The sequence below is a fragment of the Rhinolophus hipposideros genome (genome assembly GCF_964194185.1).
Source record: "Rhinolophus hipposideros genome assembly, chromosome: 1".
NCBI classification, from domain to species: Eukaryota; Metazoa; Chordata; class Mammalia; order Chiroptera; family Rhinolophidae; genus Rhinolophus; species Rhinolophus hipposideros.
This window is the reverse complement of record NC_138047.1, coordinates 101,231,960-101,257,864: the sequence shown is the minus strand read 5'-3', so window position 1 is coordinate 101,257,864 and position 25,905 is coordinate 101,231,960. Positions and strand designations below refer to the sequence as shown.

General features: G+C 38.6%; 1 protein-coding gene across 4 annotated transcripts in view; it reads right to left on the bottom strand.

Moving 5' to 3' along the window:
* TAPT1 (transmembrane anterior posterior transformation 1) overlaps positions 1–25,905 on the bottom strand; it is a 50,426-nt gene that overhangs the window by 11,452 nt on the left and 13,069 nt on the right. For 2 of the 4 annotated variants that reach the window (XM_081042665.1, XM_081042664.1), the window contains exons 3-9: positions 20,070–20,188; positions 8,748–8,910; positions 6,320–6,455; positions 4,725–4,822; positions 4,475–4,544; positions 2,866–2,946; positions 441–550 (exon numbers count right to left, since the gene is read on the bottom strand). In XM_081042665.1, the coding sequence (XP_080898791.1) occupies positions 441–550; positions 2,866–2,946; positions 4,475–4,544; positions 4,725–4,822; positions 6,320–6,455; positions 8,748–8,910; positions 20,070–20,188 (777 nt within the window). Of the gene's footprint in view, positions 1–440; positions 551–2,865; positions 2,947–4,474; positions 4,545–4,724; positions 4,823–5,075; positions 5,145–6,319; positions 6,456–8,747; positions 8,911–20,069; positions 20,189–25,905 lie in introns of all 4 variants that reach the window. The other 2 variants (XM_081042662.1, XM_081042663.1) reach the window with 2 other exon arrangements.

Sequence of the window (25,905 nt, the reverse complement as noted above, 5' to 3'; positions counted from 1 at the left end):
TGTCTTGTAAAACTTACCAGAACCTATCCATACCCACGGGGAAAAAAAAAAAATTAACTATAAAGTCTTTAAAAATCTAGCCAGAGAGAGAAGTTTTGATAGTCTAATGTTTTAAATACAAACAATGTGATTTTTAAAAGTTTAAACAGATGACGTAGTATTAACAGTTTGCACTAATTGTAAGTTAGTGACACTCTGACCTCAACTACTAGTCAATCCACACCGCCACCCAAAAATGTGGCATCAGAACTGTTTAATATTGAAACATTACACTTTCAGTAATGTAATAATTTTTAGAAAGTTAAAATTATAATTCTAACTTTAAAGCAGTAGTACTCTTCTATTATCTTCATAAATGCAGTAAAACTAAATTTGACCTTCTACAACTTTATATTACAGAAGTCAACATCAGACATTGAAATGTTTATTAAAATACATACATCTGCAGTAATGTCATTGAACTTGGTGATGAAGGCATGTTTTACAATATCCACAGCAATTTCTGATGCAATCACCATACAGACATCTGGAAATAATACCCAGAGATGATCTATAAAGTATGGAAAAAAGACAAGTTACTTAATATAAACAAAATTCATAATATCAGAGGCTATCATAGACATCTAAAATCCACAGGGCAAAACTATAATGTTTTCAATAAACGATAACAGAGAGAGAACTTGCATTCAATTAATTACCAAAGGAGCCGTATTTTACCAAGCTAAGGGATAATTCATTCAACCAACATTTATTTTGTAGTTTCTCTGTACTACTAGGGGAAGACCCAGTGGGGAACTGAGCCCCTGCCTCCCTTCCTGGAGCCAACATGGCACTGTTGGTGGGATGACTAATTAAGCAGGTTCCTTTTAAAATCCTTTCATTCTATAGATGCCTCAGGGTGACAGTAAATAGCTAGTAGGAACATGTGCCACCAGGGACAAGTCAACCGAACAATATTTTCCCCCTCTTTTATCACTATGACAAATACATAGATTAATCATTTATTTCACTGTCATACAGATGTAATTTGTCAATTTTGCTCATCTTTACATTTATTAAAATGTCAATTCAGTATCAAGTATCTAATTAAAAAAATGCAAACAGATAACCTCCTAAGACCCTCAAGAAGGATGTAAGAATGGGACAGAACAAAAAGAAAGTCAGAAATGTTGACGATGACCTATGGCAATTCAGGACCTGGGCAGCTGCTGGGGCTAGACACGCTGACAAAGCAGTTTCAGCGAGTCTGTCACCATGTTGAGGTTTGGGAATCAAGGGATCTCTTTAAACATAAACTCTGCCACTAACTGGCTGTATGACCTTGGGCAGGTTCCTTAATGATCTAAGTGTCAGATTTCTTACCTACAGAATAAAAGATCCGTACTTCACCATGATGTGAGCGACAAGAGATAATGATGTAAAGTGCATAGCAATGTGCCTGGCATACAAAAGAGCTAGTACTCATAATCATGGGAACTTAGGGAAAGCTTCCATCAATGGTACATTGGTTTAAAAAGAGAAGAAAATAAAAAAATAACTAAAAGAAGTAAAAGAATGATGAATTCACCAACAAAGAAGTGTTCCTCTCTCATATTCACCACAGTGATAACAAAAACTTAAGATAATCTGTTGAACATCAAGTGTAAACAGAATAAGACTCCAAGCATCCAGCTGTTAGCAGGCTTAGGGAACACTGTCCTTTGGCACAACAACCCTGCTGGGGACGTTGATCCACATGGGCTGTGCTGGGACCAGCCCCCAGGGCAGACACCCTGCTAACTAACTTACACACCAAGAATCCAGGTACACAGAGAATCGAGGTGTATGTATGTGGAGAAGGGGCTCTGACTCCACAAGTCAGGTAGCTTTTGGATCCGTTCAGATTAGAACTCAAATTGTAAGACACACTGTTTGATTTTATGGTTTCTACAAAATGACTTCTGGAAATATACTTCCAAGATCATACATCTCATTTTATATCTGTTTCTAATTTTTCACAGGTACCTGAAAACTAACAATTAATGCATCAAAATAAATTAAGAAGTTATTAAATGCCTACAACATGCATGGCATGGGGATAATAAATAAAATGCAAAACACAGTCTCATTTCTTAAGAACAAAGTTGTATGAAAGTGTCAGACGCTGGAAAACTCTAAATTACTTGAGATACCTAAGCACGTGATCATTTCCCACCAAGCTCCCTTAAGCATTACTAGACTGTGCTGTAATTACCTGTCTATTTCCTCTATAAGCCTGTGAGTCCTAATGTGTCTAGTACTTTTTACATGTGCCACACAGCACACACTCAGTGAATGTCTGCCAACTGAATGGATGGTGAATGTTTATGGAATCTTGACAACTTCCTGTGAGCCATAATTCAGAGCTGTATGTAAGTAACAATTTACTGCTTTACATTATATTTCTTTAATTTATCCTTATTCAAAATGCTAATTAATTAATAAGTAAAAGACAAATGTTAGGAAAGAGCAAAAGTTCTGGTGAGCCCCTAAAATGAAAAAAATTGGACTTATTTAGATAATCACAGCATACTACAGTTAAAAAAAAAAAAAAGAGGCTTAGGAGCTGCAGTTCTTAGCAGGATTCCCTCACCCACTGAGTACATAGCGCTAGAGACGCCACATGGTTATGGGACATGGTGTCATGCCATGTGGTGTGACACCCCAACACATCACAGAGAATATATACCCCATGCATTTTACTGAGACAGGTATTTCTAATACCAGAGAGTAGAACAGCTAGAATGTTTTAAAGTTTTCTGCAATACTCATTTATCTTGTGTAAAAGAATGATTTGGGATTCAAGAGTAAAATTAGAAGCCACTGTATTTGTTAAAAGTTACTTACCTGGATTCCAAGAAAACTGTTCCATGTTTCTCAGACACACTATTAGCAAAAGCACATAATTTGTGAATCGTTCCTTAATATCTGAAAAAAATTAACATAAATACTGTAGTGCATATAATATAATAACATAGTGCACATATAAAATAAATGTTAGTCAGGATATGATGAAACTATTATATTAGGTACAAATATCTATAAAATAAATATACTATTTATATATATGTATATATGAATATATATGTATATATGATGGCGTTATATTGGTAAGCCACTTCTTTCACCAACATAATTCTAGTATCGAGAAGTCCAGTTTTCTACAAACTTCAAAAAATATTCAAACCATCAATCTGCTCAGATTGAGTCAGATTCCTCCAATGGTCTGTAGAGACATATGACGGCTGCCTTCACTTTATAGAAGAAAAACTAGAAGCAGAGAGTAAAACAGGAACATAAAACCCCTGTATCCTGGACTGTTTCCAATCTGGTAAATAGTTAAGTGCACAGTAAGAGCACCGACCTGATGAATCCTTTGGCTAAGAGGATCAGTATTACAATAGCATTTCTTAGAATGTATATATAATTTAGGGAGAAAAAACAATCCCCCAAATTAGGTTTCATAATGATATGTAGTGTCATAAGTTATTAAGTACGCTCAGCTTAGTCTGAAAGAATTTAATAAAAGTAAATAACTAAATTCCTGCTTACAGCGAGTTGACACATTTCACTTTTTAAGCTATTTAATTATTACAGTCTAAGATACTATGTAATGAAGAAATAAAATGAAATAAATCTGCGTCTGCAGTAAGTCTGGCACACCCACCGTGTACATGTGCATGTGTGTGTGCGCACGCAGTTGAGTGGTACGGGCTGTGGCCAGAGCAATCACTCCTATAACGTGACGCATCTCAAAGGCTGTACACATTCTACTGTTTCCCGAATATCCCAGTATCTCGGCAATTCCAGGCCCCGCCACGCCATCCATCTGTGGGAACCCCTACAGCCCTCTGCATTTCAATTTCACCTTGAAGTCTTTCCTCAGATTGTCTTGGCTTCTCTTATTTCCACCTTTCCCTGTTAGAGCAAATGATTTGGACTTTCATCCTGCAGCTAAACCTTAGGCTCTGTACGCAAGCTGGTATTTTCCACGTGTGTCTCCCTGAATCCCTAAATTCTTCCCAGTCAGGAGCACGGCCTCCTTTTCCAGGGTAGCTCAGCTCTCAGCCCTTGTTTGCGAGGGGTCTGAGCTTTCATAATTCTGCTCTCAGTAATTAGGGAAGTTGGCAAAGTCAAATCATTTTCTGTGTTTTAGTTTCCACATCTATAGAATAGAATAATATCATCTGCTATAAAGAAATTTCCGGATTCATGAGAAGTTTCCGAAAGTATGGTAAGGTACTATATAAATGTTTATAATTTTTTTATATCTTAAATATCCTGAGATTGCAATAACCAATATAATATGCAAATTTAGAAAAGATGTTGAAGAGTAAGAAAAAGGACAGCTAAAGTCAAAGTAACAGTAGCCCAAATGAAATGTGACACTCAAGTTTCAGAATAAACTGCAAAATAATACCGAACAAAGCTGCAAGTAGAATCAAATTGTACATACCACTATTTGACATTTGAAAAAGATTGTTTTTTTCAAACTTCTTGAAAACGCTTCCTTTAATTTCAACAAACTGAAACAGCAAACAGAAATAGCATCTTTATCATTAAAACAGTTTTAAAAATGGACATAGTACATGTAAAACTTCCTAGAGAAAAATAACATTTAGAAAAAATTATTTATCCCACCCAGAATATTGCTGTTAAAGTGCCTGTATCACCTCAAAAATGTAAAATAAAAATTTCATACTTACATTATTAGACATCATGATAGTAAGCAGGGACTTGTTGTGTGAGTTAAAAGCTACGTTGAGAGTTGTTGCTTGAACCATTATAAGAATTGCATGCAAAACTAGCAGTAAGTGATGTCAAAGAAAAAACTTAAGTCTGTTTTCATATTATATTAAGAGATAATACTACACAATTTTCAAAGTGAATAATGGGGTAAAAGATGACCATGCTTTCTAAAACAAGTCTCACATAGTATTTTATTATCTTCATAATTTCTCTATTAGCTACAGTTGATATAAATTTGACAGGATTAAAATTACACTTCCCATATGAAACAAATGAAAGCAGCAATGAACCTCTGTGCGTCCACTCACTTGGACTGGGAGTCCTGTCTTGTTCTTTCTAGATCTCTGGAATTTGGCACAATGCTTGGGAAATAGGTCCTTAAAAATTTTTGTTAAACAAATAGAATAAATTATGGTAAATACTGAAAGAAGACACTTAGCAGTATACATTCTATATTAAGATAATTTGCATTCTAAAGCAGAAAAGAGCACCAAGTAAAAAGTCTGGAAGTGATCTTTCTCTATGGTTCTTCAGGGGATGGGAATATAAGACAGTAAGAAATGTCTGATAATTAAGATTCTTCTTCATATGTCAGTTTTGAAGACATGGCAAATTGCTGAATTATATTCATATTACACACAGAAGAGTTTATTTAAATCAGAACAGTAACTCTTTTAGTCCATTATACTTGAAACAAGTTTTTACTCTCACAGAAATCTTCCCACTGAGTCCCTTAACTTTCCAAGTATTAATCCAATTCCTTCATACTATCAAGAGACAGTATGAAAAAAATCACATGACACAGTCCTGTGAATAGGTTCTGACCCTACATGGAACTTAAATGTAGGTATAGATGTGTGTGTAGATATATATGAACGGGTACACACACACACTATTTATGTCTACCGTGTTTCCCCAAAAAATAAGACCTAACCGGAAAATAAGCCCTAGCTTGATTTTTCAGGATGACATCCCCTGAACATAAGCCCTAATGCATCTTTTGAAGCAAAAATTAATATAAGATCCGGTTTTATATTCGGAGAAACACAGTAGTAAAGCCTTTACTCTTCAAAAGAAAAGCTTTAAGATGGATGTAGGGGGAGAGTAAAACCTCCAAAATTCCTCCCAAACAATTTCAAACTTTTCTTCTCTATGAACTGTATACGTTTTAAGCCCAAGGTTGTAACAAATTTATAGGCTTAAAGACAACTTCAAAAAAATCCAAAATAAGTACAAAAAAGTTACATAAAGCTATAGAAATGTAAAGTATCTATAAACACTATCCTTTCATTCAAAAAGCTTTCCACATAATCAGTTACACTGAGAATAGAACTGTTTTGTAGCAGTTCAAAGAAACATGCATACAGGAGGCTCTTTAAATTAATTTACAATCACTATTATAACTAATTCTCAAAAGAAAGCAGACATTTCACATTAGTGTTTAGGGTACACACACAGACACACAATTTTAAATCTGAGAAACAGTTAACCAGATAAAATTACGCAGAATACGCGCTGGCTGTTGGAATTTCTGATATGCCTAAAAGGATACAGACATAGAGAACAGCCATGAAAAAGTGAGGAATCACCCCAATGTGAGCTCTTTTTCTTTCTTTAGGTTCCGTTGCTGTCCAATAGAGAGCATCTAATATGTCTTGACCAAATGATGAAAACAGACGATCTGCTACCTAAAGAGAAAAAATATTGTAAAGGTGTTTCTTACTATTCCATTTAAATATGTTAGTAAAATTCCGACCCAACTCAAATACTAGAAATCTGACTTTTTAAATCCCACTGGAAGGTAAGCTTCCGAAGAGCAGGGTCTTTGTCACTTACTCACTGATGTGTCTCTTCCTCACACACAGAGTGCTCAAATTCTTGTGCTATTTGAATGAGACTTTGTCTAATTAGCTATGTTTGTGTAACAAGAAAAGTCTTCCATGCTGGCAAAAATAAAAGGGAGAGGATATATCAAAATTATAGTTCCTCTCGTTTTAACTCTCTGAATTCAAATTCGGGATTCAAACTTAAATCCTTGAGGACAAATAGATCATTTGAAGCATTCTGTTCATATTCAGTATTTGTAAACAGTAGCTATAATTTGTTTGAGGTTTATTATATAGAATATAGCATGCAGATTTACTTCCTAAAGACATTTTTAGGCACTGATCTCCATGAATATAGCATGGTAAGTAATAAAAAGCAGCATATAAAAAAGAAACAGGAGGGCATATCATCCAGGACCCAGCTGAAACGGCAATTCTAAGAGAGGCCTTTCCTGACCATCGAGCGCTTGTGGCTTCCACAGTTTCTAAGGCATCACCCTGTTCTTTTCCACCACGGTAGGTATCGTTTCCTGATTCCTCCTTGTTGGCTGTCTGTCTCCCACCTTGGAATGTAAGCTCCAGGAGACCGGGCTTTGTTCACCTCTGGATCTGCAGGGCCTCAGACAGTGCCTGGCATATGAAATGCCAGTTAAACAACTACCACGTAGGAAGCGTGCCTGGCATTGTGCTAAGGCCTTTCTATGTACCATCTTATTTAGTCCTCACACCTCCCCCAGTATCTCCATTTTACAGATGAGAAATCGAGGGTTAGAGACACTCAACAACCAGCAGCTGTGTGCAGGACCGGAGATGGTTTCTCTCTGGACTCCTCTGGTCCACTGTGTTTAAACTACATCATCAACTACAGTCTACAAAGTGAGGACATATTACAACTATTTTGATCAGCAATCCATGGATCCCTTTCCTTGACCTATTTCCAAGTAATAGTAATAATACCACATTGTAGAGGGCTTTGTGAGTCAGGAGGCATCCACATCAAGTTTGGGGGCAGGGAGAAGCCCTTGTTACCTGTAATCGCCTAGAGGGAAGGCAGTAAAGGAGACTAGCAGGGCACTGGCACGAAGAAGCACTCAAATAGCGCGAGAGGAGGGGAGGCCCAGGCCTCTTTCTGGGGGGGAAGGAGGGAGCAGGATGGCTATGGTGCTTCCCAGACTTCATGCACACCCACCGCCTGCATCCTACTTGGTGGGGCAAAGCAAGTGTACAGCATGGAGCTACAATAAGGAAGCTGGGGGTGGTGGGGTGAATGCATTTAGAACTAACGAGGATGGCTCGGGTTCCCTGTCTTCTGCGATGAGATGGGAAGCCCGCATGCACCACAGCAATGCAGCTTCAGAGCACAAAGACCAGCAGCCCCAACATCACCCCATCTGTCCACTCATTAGGAAAAATCCCCTCCTGGCTAATTTAAGACAGACAGACCTTACTTATGCTCCTACAAAGTAGTACAGAAAAACGCAAATTTATTATACAACGTAGGGTAGCTTACTGTTTAAAAAACTTATTAAGATTCTGCCTATAAATAAAGCATTTTTTGCTTTATGTAACTGTTTATTTTTTATATAAATGCAGATTGTCACAACCTGACTGCTTTAAGTTTAAACAGATATATTGTATTAAAAATGTTAAGTACTTAGAAAAATTGGGGAACGCGTTTACTTGCTCTCTATAAAAATTTCAAAGCAATTTAAATATAAATCTATTACAACAAACATATGCAGTATATAATCCTATCATTTTCTACATAATTTTCAAAGTTCTAGCAAAAAGTAGATACGGGTTTCCAACGAATATGCCAAGCCAATTTCCCCACCATTTGACAATTTACATTCTCGAGGGGGCAGGGATGTGTAGGCAGCAGGAACCCTTCTTCCCTCCTGGAGGACCGTCAGGCCCTGACCTGCGGCCTTAAGGCCCCAGGACCAGCAGCGCAGGCACCATCGCACTAGGAAGCCAGGCTCTCCAGCCCCGGCCCAGATCCACTCAATCTGAATCTGCCTTTTAACAAGGGGACACACACTGAAGACCAGGACACCCTGACCTGGTGGGCTTCGGGCTGAGCGGCGCCACGCACCACGCCTGTGCAGGCGGGGGCTGGGCTGACCCAGCGGGTAGGTGAGGGCTGTCACTCACCTCGAGCATGTTGTAGATGATATACAGCTTGATGACCGACTGCCCCCTTATCAGGTGATACATCATGGAGTAGTCGACGTAGTGCATCATAAAATAGCAGATTACCAAAAGGACACCTTTCAAAATGTCACACACCTGGGCAGGCTGCAGCAAACGTCTGTCCCTGCAACATATGAGAAGTAATAAAAATAGGAGTTTTACTTCGTAAATTCTCAAAATAAATCATCTTTATTGGACATATACAGGCATACAGAGGTAATGAGAATTAGGCTGATCTTTCAAAAACTTCAAACTAACAAGGAACTTTGTATAACTGACTACTCAATGGTGTGAAATTTTCTGCCCAAGTACAGAATGTAGATGTTAAAACAGAATTACTATTTGAAGTAGGCAGCCCTAACAAGCGAGCACAGAGGGCAGGTGTCTGTGGAGAGTGCTTTAAAGCAATGGCTTTCCAAGATTATGACATAAGCTTTCACCTCATCATGAAGCCCGACAGCTGCCTGGATCAGCCGTTTTTATACAATGTTAGCATTCTATGTACATGGTTCTGTACTTTGTACTTTTTATTTAACAGCGTAACAGATTTTTCCATATTGGTTCATAAGAACTCGCAGTTCGATAGTAGTGAAATTCTGTGTGGATGTACTGTAGTTTTATTTAACAGATTACTGACTGATTTCCAGTTTTTTGCACCTATCAACCATGATGCAATATATACGTCATGCCTCATATATGAAAGTATATCTATAGGATAAATTCCTAAAATTGGAATTACAAGTTTATGTTCACTTGATATTTTGACTGAAACATCTGAACTGCCCTCTGCTGGGGTTGTATTAATTTATCTTCCACTAGAAACATGAGAAAGCCTGCAGCCCATGTGCTTCAATCCGGTGTTTGATCAACTGGCTCTTTGTCAATACTCCTGGGGAAAAATGGTACCTCATATAGTTCCAATGTTAATTTCTGCCATTAGGAGACTGACATCTTCTTAATATATTTAAGCTATTTATATTTTCTGTGAATTCTCTCACACTTTTTTATTACTGGTTTGTAAGATAGCTTTTACATTACAGAAGTTAGCCATCTGTGACATGAGTTGAAAATAGTTTTTTTCCCTAATTCATATGAGCAGCATCATTCCTTACTTCTGAGGTCAGAGTATGAAGAGCTAAACCTAAACTGTGTCTGGAAACATCTTACAAAGACACAGCAAAAAGTATAGGAGGTAAGAAGAAATTCAGGATTTCTTTCACTGGATATAAACTCCTGTGACAAAAATGGGAAGGAAGTTTTCGCTACGTGCACTGTGAGCTGATGTCTCAGGACAGTAAATGCTGTCTCCTGTTACAGCAGCTTGTATGTATAGTGCCATCAACAGAAAGCCCTGCGTATTTTCAGTAGGAGCTGCAGAATCTCTTCATTTCCACCCATCGTGATAACAGTGTCACAGCGCCCCACGGGTGAGCTCACTTCCCAGATGGGTTATCTGCTGAAGTGTTTTATTCACTGGCTACCTGCTCTCTGGAGTGCTTTCCTAACTCTTGTCACATTTGGGTCAGGGGCTCTTTTCCTCCCAAGATCCTTGTAGAGTTCAACAAGGAATGTGTAAGTCTCCCAACTGATACCCGGAACACTGTTTTTCAAGGTAACGATGATGCAGCAATGCCAACTCTGCGAGCAGTTGCTACAGAACTTCTTTCTTGTTTCCTACCGGGCACACTGCATGTGGTTGAGTAAGGAATGAATTTCATCTGTCCCCAGAGAGAATACAGGATACCGCAATAGTCCTGAAAAGAGGCAAGTTCTGTGGAGACTGTCCAGGAAAGGCTAGAAGTAGCTGGGAAGACACTAGGCGGAACCAATCAGCCGAAAGGGGGACGGGTCAGACTTGGTCCAAGTCAGATGACAAGTCTTGAGACCTCATCATAAACTGAATGCAATTATTCTCAGCAGTTGAAGTTTTGGGAGAAATTGCATCAAGGACAAAGTTGACAATCTCTCTCATTGTTTCTCTGTCCCCTTTTCTCCAGTGCCATTCCCTCTCCCGGGCAAACTCGGGCTCTTTCTTCCTCATGGAACCCAGAGTGAACTGCGTCTCCTGTCTCCAAACATCCAGCCCAGAACACAGATCGCTGCCAATGGTATTCAACTATCAATTCCCTGCCCTCACCCCCACAAGACTGAAAATGGAAGAGGAATTATATTTGCTGAGAATTGGAGCTAATCTCATTTTTAATTCAAACAATGAGAGGAGGAGACATTTGGAACACTCCAGGGCTCCTGGCCTATGTGCGACTGTCTCCTCCGGGACAGCCAGGAGACGAAGGCAGCTTCGGCATGGAGTACACCAGCCACCTCCTCCTCAGAGTGTGGGCATAGCTGGGCATATGCTGAAAATCACCAATAGTCGTAGGCCTTTGTATTTAAGTACAAGTCATGCTTTCTGAATGAAAGAAAATGATAGGAATGAAAAATAAGGTGGTATTAATGAAACTTCATTAATTACCAAAATGATTTTGGTAACTAATTATGGTAGAAAACTACACTTAGAGCCTTTGGTACTAGATTGGCATTTATTTAGTTAAGTGATCTTAGTCAAAGCATTTCTATCTAAGACATAAAGGACTATTTAATGTATAGATCAATTGTATTTCCTTATAAACATTTGCAGCAAAGGACCAATCTGTTAGTTTAACTATGAAGAACTATTATCTTTAGTACAAGTCACTGTTAGAAATTAGATCTATCAAACATTGGAAAATAATGCCACACATTTTGAACCAAGATGATAATAAATTAAATTTTAAAAATTAAAAAAAAAAATTAGCATAAATTTTATGAGCTTTATCTTGCCCGGGATTAAACCAGGCTGTAAAAACAATAGAAAAGTTGTAGAAACACCTTATGTGACCTCCCATCCAGTTATTATGTGGCAGGTACCATTCTGGGCACACTGCATACTTTCAGGTTAGTTTCCCAATAATGCTCTGAGGAGGGTACTATCACCATCCCAATTTTACAGATGAGGCAAACAGTCGTCAAGAGCGTGCCTACAGCCGTGGTCAGTAAATCAGGAAGTGGGGGAGCAGGGACCTGGGCCTCGGCAGCCTGGCTCCAGGTGACATGCTCTTCACCACCACCTGCCATTCTAGACTCTTCCTTAAAAGGAATTTTAAACTTCCAGGAATCAACAACTCTTTAATCTTTGAGCATAATCTTTGAGCATAATACAATACAATTTATGACTGTGTTGTAATCTCATTTAGAAAAATTACTGTACTAAAAACATATCACATTTATTCCTTATTTCTAAAAATAGAAAAATAGGGCTATTGCCCATTGGATCCACTGCTTTCTTTGCACTCTATGCTCTGGTGAATATCTATCATAATTAGTTGCTACAGAGATGACTCTGATTTTCAAAATCAGGACCATCTGTCATGCAGGGTCTCAGCTCCCGCTCCCCTCAACAGAACGCAGGATATGGTGAGCCCAAAAAGGAACAACAACGGAGCCATAGGTAGGGGAGTCATACCACTATATTCTGGATGGCGACTGGTCGAGATACAAAAGCGTACATCCACCAGTACCCCAACGAGGGGTCCTCCTGCACCCCAGTCTCACTGGCGACCAGACAAGACACACGAAGTAGAATCAACACGATCCGCAATCCACAATACGCATGCCAACCGCATATGCTAGCCGCAATCCACCATCCGCTTCTCTGCCAACCAACCAACCCCCTAACGCAGGCACGGCAGTTGTATTAGTGGCTAACGTCTAACTGGTTATAGCTGATGGCCACCCAGGCACAGCACATGGCCATCTGATTACAGCTGATGGCCATCTAATAACCGAGCCAGCACCTTTCCAGGCCAAGAGCTTGGAAGCTGCTCTCGGGGACTCTGTCCCCACATCATCAGTCAAATAAATGCAGCACAACTCTTAGGAAACAAGGGTCTTGTTTTCATATAAACGTCCCTGTAAATGAAAAAGAAAAGTTGCAAAACAAAAATTGTTTGTAAGGTGGCATCTTAAAGACATCTGTATGTATCATGGCCTCTCTGAATAAGAAAACACCTGACCTCAAAATAAGTTCACCTGGTTTGTAACAACTAGAACCAGTCCCAGTATTTGTTTTCTTCTCTGCTAGGATATTTTTAGAGAACACACGATAAGCATTTCCAACACCGTAAGAAGCTTATCCACAGCCCTGCCAATCAACTCTAAATTGGCTTTTGAACATTACTTTCAGGCCAAAGCTCTTCCTTATAAATGTCTGTTAAACAGCAGTCACTGCAATTCATTTTGCAAAAGCTGAAAATCCTATACGAACACATAAACAAGTGGAGTAAGCTGTGAAAACCTACGAATCTAATTTACAGGTTGGCTCTGAGTTACTGCAAAACAAGTAATATTAAACAAGACGTTCAAAGGAACTTAATTTTTTTTTAATTTGCAAGTTAAACCACTCTTTCAGAAATCAAATTTTCTACATTTCTAAATTTTATCTTACTCATTCAAATACTTCCACTGGAAGCACAATTACCAACTGAAGTGTCCCCATCGCCTCAAAAGGCTAACATGGGAACAGACGATGTAGCAGACAAAGATGACCTCCCCCTCTTAAGCAGAAGACGCATGTTGGCTAAGATTAAAGTCAAAACTGGTCTCGGACAGAAAGATCAACAAGGAAGAAGAGACAATACAAAAATGAGCAGGAGAAATGGGGTAACCCCTGCCTAGTTCATTTTCAAACTGGTATTAAAACATGCCAAAGTATCAGCATGAGATATTTCATTATAAAATGCATAGGCTGGATCTTTGTTTCTTTCTCTCTTTCTCTCTTTTAACATTTTAAGCTACTTGTGGTATAATTGAAAGAATGAAGAAATATAAGCACTATTGAAATAGAAAATGTTAAATATTAAATATGGTTCCTATTGTGGAAAGAGAAGTCCCTTTATAATTTTAAAGTTAATTGGAATAAAGTATTGAGATTAAGATGTTTTAACTGAATGACTAACGCTTTCCTTGGGCTTCAAATGATACTAGAAACAAAAATAACTAGTTTTATAAAGCGACATTGAGTGCTGAGAGTGATACAAAATAAAAACTGCTCCTGTGGCGCGGCCTAAACTCAGTGGACTGCTGTGACACGGGATGAGTATCTGCTGTCAAATCTGGACCAACGTGTGTACACCCAAGATCATTTTACTGAGTGATTTTCCTGTTAGGTGAGGTCATGGGAAATCCTGTACAAAGTGGACAAAACTTTACCACCAAGTAACACTTCAGTATGAGTCCATCCCCAAATGGTTGTATCTGCCTGTGCTGTTATTATTTTTCTGCATTATAATTTGTAATTTGTTTGTACTGATGTCAATTTGGCCAAGAATATAGAAGGAAAAATCAGGGTTTACTCACCACAAGGAGTCCCTGTGACACCACATTCCATTCTATAAAGGAAGTGAAAGTGCTCCTCCCTTCGGTCTGATTTACAAGAGAGAAAGAAAGAGAGAAGGTTGTAACGTTGCTACGCTCTAAGTTGCTACGCTACTTAGAGCGTCATGGTGAGGAAATGGGGACAACAAAACCTGTTGTTAGGAAGACTCTCTAATAAAACATGCTGTTCTCTACAAATCAGCCACATAGATCGGCCCTGGTAAGAGGAAATACCAGACATAATTGTTTCCCCAGAGTAAGTTACCAAGAGCTCTCCCTACATGTGTTACAGGTTGGCATTAATCACTTAGGCCAAGATTAAGGCATATGTCTAAAAAGAAAAATCTTCTGTATGTGTGCGGTTAATTTTAGGTAGAACTATTTTGAAGAAGGTAAGGCATATAGAGGTAACCCAATGGGTTAAGAAACTCTCAAGCATTTTAAATTCATAATTCTTCTGGAAGATAAGAGGTTTCCTATGAAGTAAACTCTCAAAACAAAACAAAAAAAGAACACTCTTTTTTTTTAAATAAAAAGAAGTCTCTTTAAATAAAAAGAAGTCCAAGAAGCCTCAAAAATGCCGAAAACCAGGGTGAGATATCAGCAAATTTGCTTGTACATATTTTATTTGCTCTAATAATAAAAGAAAAATACTCTAGTATTTAGTACTTACACCTACTTTACACTTGTTACTGTCTAAAGCAGGGGTGTCAAAACTGCCGAGCGCAGGCCAACTGTGGTCCGCAATCCATTGTTAATTGGCCCACAGCAAATTCCAAAAATATATTTAGTTTACTTAAATAAACCAGGTGAGGCAATACGTACTTCACCTTGAGTGAGTGGCCCGGCTGTTTGTGTATTTTACCGCATATGGCCCTTGGTAAAAAACGTTGAAAAAAGTTTGGACACCCCTGATCTAAAGTGTTTTAAAAGTTTTCAAAAATAGCTATCAGTTCTCAGCACCAGATAGTATCATTTGTCTTCATAATCTCCCTCAACTTTTAACTCAAATATGACTGAGAGTTCTAAAACACAAAACGAAGTCACAAGTTCAAGGAGGAAAGAGGAGTTACAAAAATGCCAGGCAAATTAGAAAAAACTTAAACAATTGGTTATTCTTTATTCTACAAGTAAACTTGGAAAAATCATGTTTGATACCTCTCTTAGCATAATACGGAGCAGTCTACTTTTCTAAAAAGACAAAATAATTTCATTCTTCCAAGAAATACGGATACCTCATATAATGAATCAAAACTTCTTTTAAAAAAAGTTATCCACATTCAAGAAGCATCCTGAATGTTTTTCTAAAACGATACTACCCTTTTGGGAAAGGGAAGAAATACCTAACTGCATCTGCTTTTAAAGAATCTAAGGGGCCGACCCAGTGTTCCAGGTGGTTGGAGGGCCATACTCTTAACACCGAGATCACTGATTCGACTCCCACATGGGCCAGCGAGCTGCGCCCTCTACAGCTAAGATTGTGAAGAACAGCTCTCCCTGGAGCTGGGTGGCTGTGAGCAACTGAAGGTTGGCGTAAACTGCCCTAAGCTGCTGAGTGCTGCAGTGGGCTACTGTGTAGCCATGAGCGGCTGGTGGCCAGCGTGAGTGGCCGGTGGCCAGCGTGAGCAGCTGTGTGCTACCGTGTGCTGCCATGAGTGGCCAGTGGCCAGCAGCCATCGTGAGCGGCCAGCAGCCAGCGAGACCTGCTGTGAGCTGCTGTGAGTGGCCTAGGGACTGCCGCGGGGGTGGGGGGTTGGGGAGGTAAAGAGAGGTGGGTGTCTAGCAAGGCTCATAATACCAGCATGGGCCAGGGAGCTGTGTCCTACACAACTAGACTGAGAAACAATGGCTTGAACCGGAGTGGGGGGTGGGTGGGAGGGGCGGAAGAAGGGAGGAAAAAAGAAAAAGAATATAGGTGTATTTATTAGGAATAGTTTTAACTCAGTATTCTTGAGATTACTCAGGACAGATGCACAATCTTTATGGAAGCAGTGTCTCCTTTGCAGACAACACACACGACGACAGAGTCAAGATAATTATCCTGTCAACATCTTAAGGTGAACAATACTTTAACAGTCAACAGCTGGCAAGATGCCCAGCAGTGGAGCGATCACGATGAAGACTGGGTTTCCATAAGAGCTGCAGAATCTCTGGCCCTCTGCGCCCAGGCCCCCTTCCCCTCTGCACCCCCACCCCCTGTGCCCCCACCCAAGCTTTAGTGAGAGGCAGAGTCCTTGTGCACTTACATACTGGCAAAACAACAAAACCAACACCAAAAGCCACTGCAAGTTTCCAGAAGATTCAGAAATAGGCTCAGATAGATTCTAAAGCAGAATATCCCGGAGGGTGTCAGCTTTCAAAAGCCTCTCATGGATTCTGTACCATATATAACTACAAGAGGAGGAGGTGAGAACACTAATCTCAAATATGAAAAGGCGGCAATAATATTATTTTCCTACAGATGATACTGAAACAAACAATAGTAGAGACTACAAATTACTGTTTTCATGCCAGCCTCTGGATTACTTTGACAAATACCCTTTTCCCCCTTTTGGGGGAAAATTTCAAAGAACTAAGGGACAAGAAAGAGAGTAACGTGTTTTTTATAGAAAAGACTGAAATAGAGCAGAGTGAAAAAAGAAAACAAAAAGAATATAATCAACTTATTTGCTAGTCTCTTTAATTTCTTCTTATCCCTTGGAAAAAATAGTCAGACTGAGGAAAAGAGCACTTTTTACTGGCTGAGAAAGATGGAACATGATACAGCTACAGGCAAGACAAATCAGATAATTTTTAATGGGAATGGAGGATGTTGGGAGAAAAGCTAGAGGAAGGCAAAATTTGGCTATTCCTGAATAATAATGTTACAAAAATAAAATGTATTTTTATATTTTTAAAATATTTGAAAGTTCTTATACACAATATTAATAACTTTAACATAGTTTCAAATATTTCAAGTTTGGTACTTTTAAAAATAATGCTCAAAAAGACACTGTTTACTAAACTGACCAAAGAAAATACAAATTGTACCCCATATCATTGTAAGCACAAATTACTCAATTTTAATAAAGTATGAAGTCACTGAAACAGTAGGCAGTGTTTTCATATTCTGTGTAACCCGGCCTATACTCACTCACAGAGTAGATAAAATAGCGGGGAGTTTTGTTACATAATTCTAACTGCATTTCACATTTTACGTATAGCATATATTTATTAATGACAACATAAAAAGTAATTTTCAGTAATTTTTCAGTTGATCCAAATTGCAGAAATAGTCAAGAATTGTTTGCACAGGGAAACTTATAATTAAGTCTGAAATGCAGGGTGTAACATAATAGGCTGCCCTCTACTGTTATTTTCATTATAAAACCTTAAAAGTAGAACACACTTTAATTTTGTTTTTAAATACTACTGAAATTAATTTAGATTGAGAATATAAATATACAAAAGCAATCATCTTTGTGTTAAAAAACCTTAAAATATATAGAAACCATTGGCTCCAAGGACCATTAGCCACTGAACAAAGCAAATGGGAGTAGAGGACTGAAGATTTTTGAACTCCCCGCAATAACTCTTAGTTTGCAAACACTGAAAGACTTCTCCAATGCTACTTTGGTGCCCTGCTTCCCCAAGTGACAAGAAACACAAAGAAATGACACAGTTAAATGCCTATACAACAACAAGATGGGTTTTCAAATAAGAGCCTAAAAAAGAGGCACTGGGAACACTGCGAGTCCCTAAGGTCACTCGGTGACCTCTACCATGTGCTGACATCCCCAAGGAAGGACCCACTCCAGAAGAGAGGCCTCAGAATAATACCTTGTGAATATCTTATCTCATCATGCCAATGGCCACTTAGAACATGACATATATTTAAAAGCCATTCACTTAAAGATGGCTAGAACACAATTTGCCTCAAGGTAGATCAAAGAGTAACTAAAAGGTAACCTAGCTCATAGTGTAAACGTGAAAACACCTATATGGCATCAGTTATTTTGTCAGGTACCTTTACCTGGCTTTACCTACATGTCCATGTGTTCACCCCTGTTATGCAATCACACACGAAGCTTTATATTTAGTAATGTCTTATTAGATTTGTTTTTATCATCTTCTGAAAAGGTAACTGAAATAACCATGATTTTATTGAGCTTCCAATAGTGATAAAAGAAAACAATACAGGAGGTTAGGCTTTGTTAATATTAACTGTGCTACAAATATTACAAACATCTTTTAAAAAAGGTTTGCTAATAAAAATAAAGCCTTCTTGAAAATTCTCCCAAAAGTATAAAGGATGTACTTGAATATATCTTAAAGTTGATGATAAATTCCCAAAAAGATTTTCCCATTCGATTAACATGTACTTAACAAAAACATATCACAATCCTCTCATTCTGGAAAGAAAGTAAGGTTACAGAGTGTAAAGTATCACATATAACAATGGTGTTCACGTAATTGTTTTACTCCACGTGATCACGCAAAGAAGAATTTTTACTCGTCACCATTTGATCACCATGATCAATAAATTGCTCCATATATACTGGAAGGACTTCTTCCTTATTAAAGCTGATTAAGGACCATTTTTAAAAGGAACAATATGCTTTATTCAGTGCTTACTAAATATTAAGTATCTGCTTATTTACTATTTTAAAAGAGACTCTTCCATGACTTTAGTGTTTAAAAAAAAATCAGCATGTAAGTCTGTAGATCAAGATTTTGTAACTCAGTTTCCATGGCTGTTATTGTTATTAATCATAATTTTAATTATATATCACAGACTAGTCACCTACTTTATAGTTAAATGAAGTTTCACATGTTATTGTGCATTTCAGCGTTTCAAAGTGTTTTGGGAATGAAATGTGTTTAGAAAAGTGATGCATGTCAGAAATGTCACTTGGGCAACTATGCTAAGAACCATGTAATGTTATAGCGAGTGACTACACAGAGTGGAGACATGTTGACATAACTACACAAAGAGAGAAAACCGTAACCTCAGGACCAATAACACATCAAGATTCATGTAAGCTTAACATTTTCATTGTACTGTTCCTAGTTTTGGTAGAGAAAAAAAGGAAGGAAACTAGTATTTGTTCTGTGTCTACTGTGAATCAGGCATTACGCTGGGTATTCTATTTATTCCTCCCCATCTTTGCGGTAAAAGATGCTAGGTTCTCAATATTCCCTTTTTTACTGATGGGGAAACAGGCTTCAAGAAGTCAAGTAGTGGGCCACAGCTCACCAGCTAATTCACGTTGGTTCGGGCTGTCCGATCTTTCCCATTCAGGACAAGAGTCTTTGAGAGTTTTCCCCTCCCAAATCAGAGGGAGTCTTACCTGTAATCAGCTACTAAGGCTCCCTAGGCCACCAAAACAGTGATTCTCAAACAGGGTGCAGGAGGAACCCCTGTAGTAAGGACTCCCTTGTAGATTGAGACCACCCACTCACCCCCATCTCCCAGCCTAGAACCCAGTCTTCATGCCCAGGTGGCCAATGGACTTGCAGAAAATAACAGTACAGGGTAAGGTGGCGCAGTGGCAACGCGGTCTTTGACTCACAGGTCCTAGGCCCTTCTCACTCTCCCTACACACAGCCTCCTGTGTTAATAACGTTCACTTACTGGCCAAAGCAAGGCTCTGGTTCAAAATCATTCAGAAAATGAATACGCATATTCAAAGTACAAATATTACATAAACATATTATATTCTATTCATTAAAAAGATAAAAAGCATTAGTTTATGCATTAAAGACCAAAGTGTGAATAAAAGTATATGAATTATCCCTCTTCTGCAAAACCTATCCAAGTGATTATGTAGTTTAACATCTACAAGCAGTAAAAATAATTTAACTTAAAATAGTTCATGATCTTCAACTTACCTTAAGCCATAGCAAGGCAGAGTGAAGAGCCGGAATAATGCCAGGAAAACTCGTAAAGGAAGCAGGGTGAACACATACAGAAATGCATCCAGGCACAGAAAGATTCCAAAAACCATGAGCTGGATTTTAAAAGGAGAGAAGAAAACGAAACAAAACATAAAATAAATATTCTTTAAATAATTATACATGAAAATTTTAAACAAGGAATTTCTAAACTTTGTGGGAAATTCATTTGTCATAACTTAGTCATGAGAATAACAAGTTAATAATTCTACTTGTGTATATAAGCCATATTTTAATAAAAAATCCTTTTTTTAAAGTATAAACCCGTACTTCTTCTTCTAGAGCCTTTGGTTTACCACCTATAGAAGTCGATTACTCAAAAGACAAGTTGCCCTTAACCAGAGCTATGCAACTTCTGCCATGGCTTTCTGAGTACTTCCTCAAACTTTAAAGATATTATAGAAAACCTTTGGATAAAACTCTTAACTCTAACTTTTACTCTGTATAATTTTGCTATTTCCTCTTTTTCAGTGTTTCATAAGTGGGAAATATTGAAATACACATTGTATTAAAATACTGTTTCTTTATGTTAAAATATCTAAATTGATGATTATTTTTAAGATAACTTCATGTGCACTTCAACTTGCTATATTCAGAAGACATTATTTTTAATTGCAGGAGTAGCTGCTAATGTTTATATCCTTCCCCCTTTCTTGTGTCCTTACCACATCCTTCCTATTTTTTTTAACATTATACATTTTTACCCGTTAAATGTAGGACTATACTTCATAGGAGGGTGGAGTCTTGGTGGCTTGGAGAAGTAGCCACAACCATGTGACCAAACTCTGTAATTGTAAGAGAGGTGACTTCCTGTATGTTTGACACACGAGCCTGGTATGATGTATATGCCGTCCCTCACACATAACACCCCATGTATCCTTAGTCAATAAACTGTCCTGCATACGAGTACGATATATTAAATAGTTAAAATCCACAGTTAACAAGCAGAATTGCACCCCCCCGATTCATGCTGAAGTCCTAACCCCTCCCCGTACCTCAGAACGTGACTATACTTGGAGATGGGGTCTTTCAAGAGGTAATTCAGTTAAAAATGAGTTCATTAGAGTGGACCCTAATCCAGTATGATTGGTGTCCTTACTAGAAGAGGAAATCTGGATACAGAGACAGACAGAAGGAAGATGAAACAAAAACAGGGAGAAGACGGCCACCTACAAGCCAAAGAGAGAGGCTTCAGAAGAAATCAGCTCTGCTGATGCCTTGATCTTAATACTTCCAGCCTCCAGAACTGTGATTTTAAGCCACCCCGTCTGTGGTACTTTGTTATAGCTGCCTTAGCAAACTAATAGCACACCTTTAAAAGGAAGGACACATTAATTTTTGCAAGATGTCTCAAAAATGTATTTCTCATATACATATATTCAGAATTCAGGGACCCTAATAACTTTTTTAGGGTCATTATGAACAACACTGAAAGTGCAAGGTATGATCGAAAACTACATTGAATGTTTCAATAAAAACAATTATTACAGTAAAAGACACACTGCCATTAATCCCCCTCAAAATACTCCCCCTCACTTCAAACACACTTATCCCATCGTTCTTGCCACTGTCTGAAGCAGTTCTGGAAGTTCTCTTTTGTGTCTTTAGTTGTGCTGTCATGGCTGCCTCGATGTCCTGAATCAATTCAAAACGTTTACCTTTCATGGTCATTTTGACTTTGGGGAAGAGTCAGAAATTTCATGGTGCCAGATCCGGTGAATAAAGTAGATGAGGACACACCGTAATGTTATTATTTGACAGAAATTCGAACCAGAAGCGATGTGTGACATGGAGCATTGTCATGATGGAGGATGAAGTAAAGACACTTACGAAAGAGGACTTGTAGAACTGCTTCAGAAAGTGGCAAGAACAATGAGATACATGTGTTTAAAGCCAGGGTGAGCATTTTGAAGGGGATTACTGGCAATGTGTCTTTTACTGTAATAATTTTATTTAAACATTCACCATATTTTTCGAGCACACCTGGTACAACGTTAAACTATCGTCATGTGTCACAGACGATGTTTTCAGTCTTCCCATGATAGTTGCTCAGAATGTGTCATTCTGTCTGTCGCCAGCAGTTGGTTTGAGTCTGTTTCCTTGTTTCACACACTTACACGCAATGGAGTGTTGCAGAAGACTGAACACAGTCCACGTAAAGCTAGTGGTCATTATTTGTCTCCCGTCACTGGTCCCTGAGAAGCCTTTCCGTGTTTGCTGGTGGACTGTTCCACTCCAAAGGCAGGAACTGCCAGAAACCCGACATTCCCAGGAGGTATTTCAGTGTGTATGCAGCATGCTGCGAAAGGGAGTAAGCAGCTGTCTTTCCTGCGACCCTATACCGGGGACGCACACAATACTCATTCATCCTATGTCCACGAAGCTGTTAACATGAGCCATGTCACATGATCAGTCTGGGGGGCACACAGCCAGGCAGGACACAAGGATGGTGTCCTGCCCTCAGTAAGCTCATTCAAGTTTCAGCAGAGACACCAGCAGGTACATAAAGAAGGTCGAAGCCCTGGTAACAGTGCTGACAGAACTAAGGATACAGGGAGGGAGCAGCTGAGCCCTGGAGAGAAAATGGCCAACCCCACTAGGGGAGATTTAGAAAAAGCTCCAGAGAAGAAGACATCCCTAATGACATCCGAGAAGCGGAGGACCACTGCCACCAGAGGGGTGGGTAGGAGCTGGGGGCGGCAGGGATGGGAAAGGAAGCTCTCCAGGAGCAGGAAGCCTGGGCGAGAGCACAGAGGAGAAAAGTAATTATGAAGAAGAGAAGGACAGTCACCTTTCTTTGGCTTAGAGGAATATGCGTAAGTATTATTTATGGTAAACATTAGGAACTAAAGTCTAATGCGCCTGCCCCTTTACATTTTAAACCAGCACAATAAACTCAGAGGGAACACAATCATCTTCCCACACTGTACTCTCTCAATACAATAGGTCTCAATATTAAAATGGAAAGAAAACAGGTGACTGAGATCTGAAGAAATTTCAACCAGGTGGAAAGAAGGCATTCGTGGGTGTGAGAATACACAACACACAAGCAAAAGAAATGCCTCTCAGGGTTTGGAAATGTGAAAAAGTGACCCAACTACAGTACCTATTGTTAGAACGCTACACTTTCTCGTAAGATACAGCATTTTAAATTCTTCACAAAGAAAAATGAGAAAATTTCCTCAAAACATAAACAAGATTCATGCCTCCTCGAACGAGGTAAAGCAGCACACGCTGGGTAAGGACAGCTGGCACCCTCGCGGGAGCTGTAAGGGAATATCTATCTATCTCATTTACTTTGCATGGCGACCCAGGAGTTTGAAAGGGCTGTGCAAAGAATATGCCCTATGCTTGTGGTCCTCCAAGCGAGTGGTAAGTGCTTACTACCTCATCCTCCTCACAGCTCCTTGACGTAGTTTCTAATCATCCTGCTCAATACAAGAGGAAACCACAGCTCTGGACGCTGAATGTTTGCCCAAGGCAGTAGGTCAGAGGGAGGAACTGGCTTTCGAGCCCAGGTCTGTCTGACCCAAGACCCTACTCTCTTTGAAGAAGTCTGAGCGGAACAAAAAGATCTCACTCACTATTTTTACTAGGCATAGGGGTTAACGTAATTTTCTTTGTGCTAACTCATCTTTAGCCAGTTTGCATACCATCATAAAAAAATGCAGAATAGGCATTTAATGAATCAAACTTACAAAAGGCATAAAAATTTCATTATTTAGATTTACTCTTAGCTTTGAAAATGTTAAGAATTAAAAGCTTTGCTATGTATCACTAATGAGAATAATGTGTACTTTTACACCTTCAGATAATTTGTATGGCATCTTGACAAAATAGGCAATTACTATTTCCTTTTTATTTGGACCAAATAACCATAACAAGCAGTCTTAAATAACGTCTAATGAAAATTTCCAGAAACATACAAGGTGTGACCAGAAAGTAATGAAACCCTGTCATATGCCACTGTTTTCCTTTTGAGAAATACAACAATCTCCTGTCCTTCTTTAACTGCCACTTGGAAGCTTCATATGACATTTTGATTAAGTTCATTATTTTGAAAGGAACTTCTTAAACGATTTGTCCTGAATGCTACCCACCATGATCCTCAAACAAGCACAGCTAAGTTCCTCAACCAGACATGGAACCTTTCCCTTTTTGTGAATCTTTCCATTCACTCCTGTTCCTGTTGCATGTAGGCAAACTGACCCAGTCAGGGATTCAGCCTTCTGGAGATCACCTAGTCCACCCTTCTAATCTTAGATGAAGAAAGTCAAAGCCAAAGAAGGTTCATGGCCTTGATCAAGCCACAGGGCTATTACCTGCAGACCTGAGATGAGAAGCTAAGGGTATTGAATCTTGACCCCAAATCTTCCACTGTGTGACAGTACTCTTTCTCTCTTTCAATAATAACAATAGTCTATGCCTAAAAATAATGAATTCTACACCTATAGCAACATGTATATCTTCAATGTATACCTCTTCAAATTTAAAGCTTAAAAATAAGAAGTCACTAGATTGATTCTTCAGGCAACTAAACAGTTCCATTTAAGACTAATCAGTTGAATTCAATTTTTTTTGAAATGTATTAAATAACTATAATGTACAAAACATGGTAACTAAAATACAGGATTGCCAAAAAGCATAGAATTACAAGGTAAAGAAAATTCAAAAATGTGTTTTTCATTTTAGTTTTAACTTCTGTGATAGATAAGGTTACATAAACATGTAACCACAGAAAAGACGTAATTTTGGTAAAAGACTTCCTAGTAATTACAACCTACATCTGACATAAAGAACATGTACAAGTAAATCAATCGATCAATTGATTTTAATTTGAAGAAAGATCATGCACATGGAAAGTTCCTGAAATTTTCTTGCTTCTCTTATTTCCAATCCACTTTGAACACTGTTATACTATTCGGAAGCACACCTTAGGGATGGCTAACCCAATGACCATTCTAGATCTGTTTGTCCTTTTGTTGGAAAAGCATAGGAATACTCACCATCCTTGTTGGCCATGCAGCTGGGGATGGCTATATAACTCAGTTTGGCAAAGAAGACAGAAGCAGAAGGAAGTATGCTGGGAAAGTTTTCAATTGTTTATAAAAGGGACAGTCAAAAAGGTGGCACTGTCCATCTCCTCTTTTTTCTGATTACATGGCAGACATAATGCCTGAGGTTGTAGCTGTCATCTTTCTATTAAAAGGCAATGAGCAAGAGCACCAAATTGCCCATGTGCCAACGATGACCAAATAGACAGATAAAAAGGACTGGGTCCATGCCGGCTTCACGAATCTGCTGCAACAATGAGATCTTCTTCTAGACTTATTTTAACAAAATCTTATTTGTTTAAGCCATTATGAGGTATTCTGTTACAAACACAGCTAAACTATCCCTAAGAAATATATTTTAATAGTTTCCTCCCGAAGCTAGTCTAAACTCCTGAGCCTAACCACAAAAAGCACCCTGGATCCAATCTATCTTACCAGTGTACTGTCTGTTCTTGTACGTACCTAACAATTTCCCATATGGATCTTTCTAGCATAACCATCCCCCAGGCACACACACATATGCCCTACAAGGCACATACAAAATCTACCTCTTTTTCTCATCAACTTGCTGTTACTATCTCAAGTCTTATGTTTAGTTCTGTACTTCCACACTACACAAGTACCAGGAACATAGTAAGTATTTAAAACAAAAATGGAGAAAATAAGTAAATATGTGAATAAGTGATCGGTACTTCCGTAAATTAGCATTTAAATATATT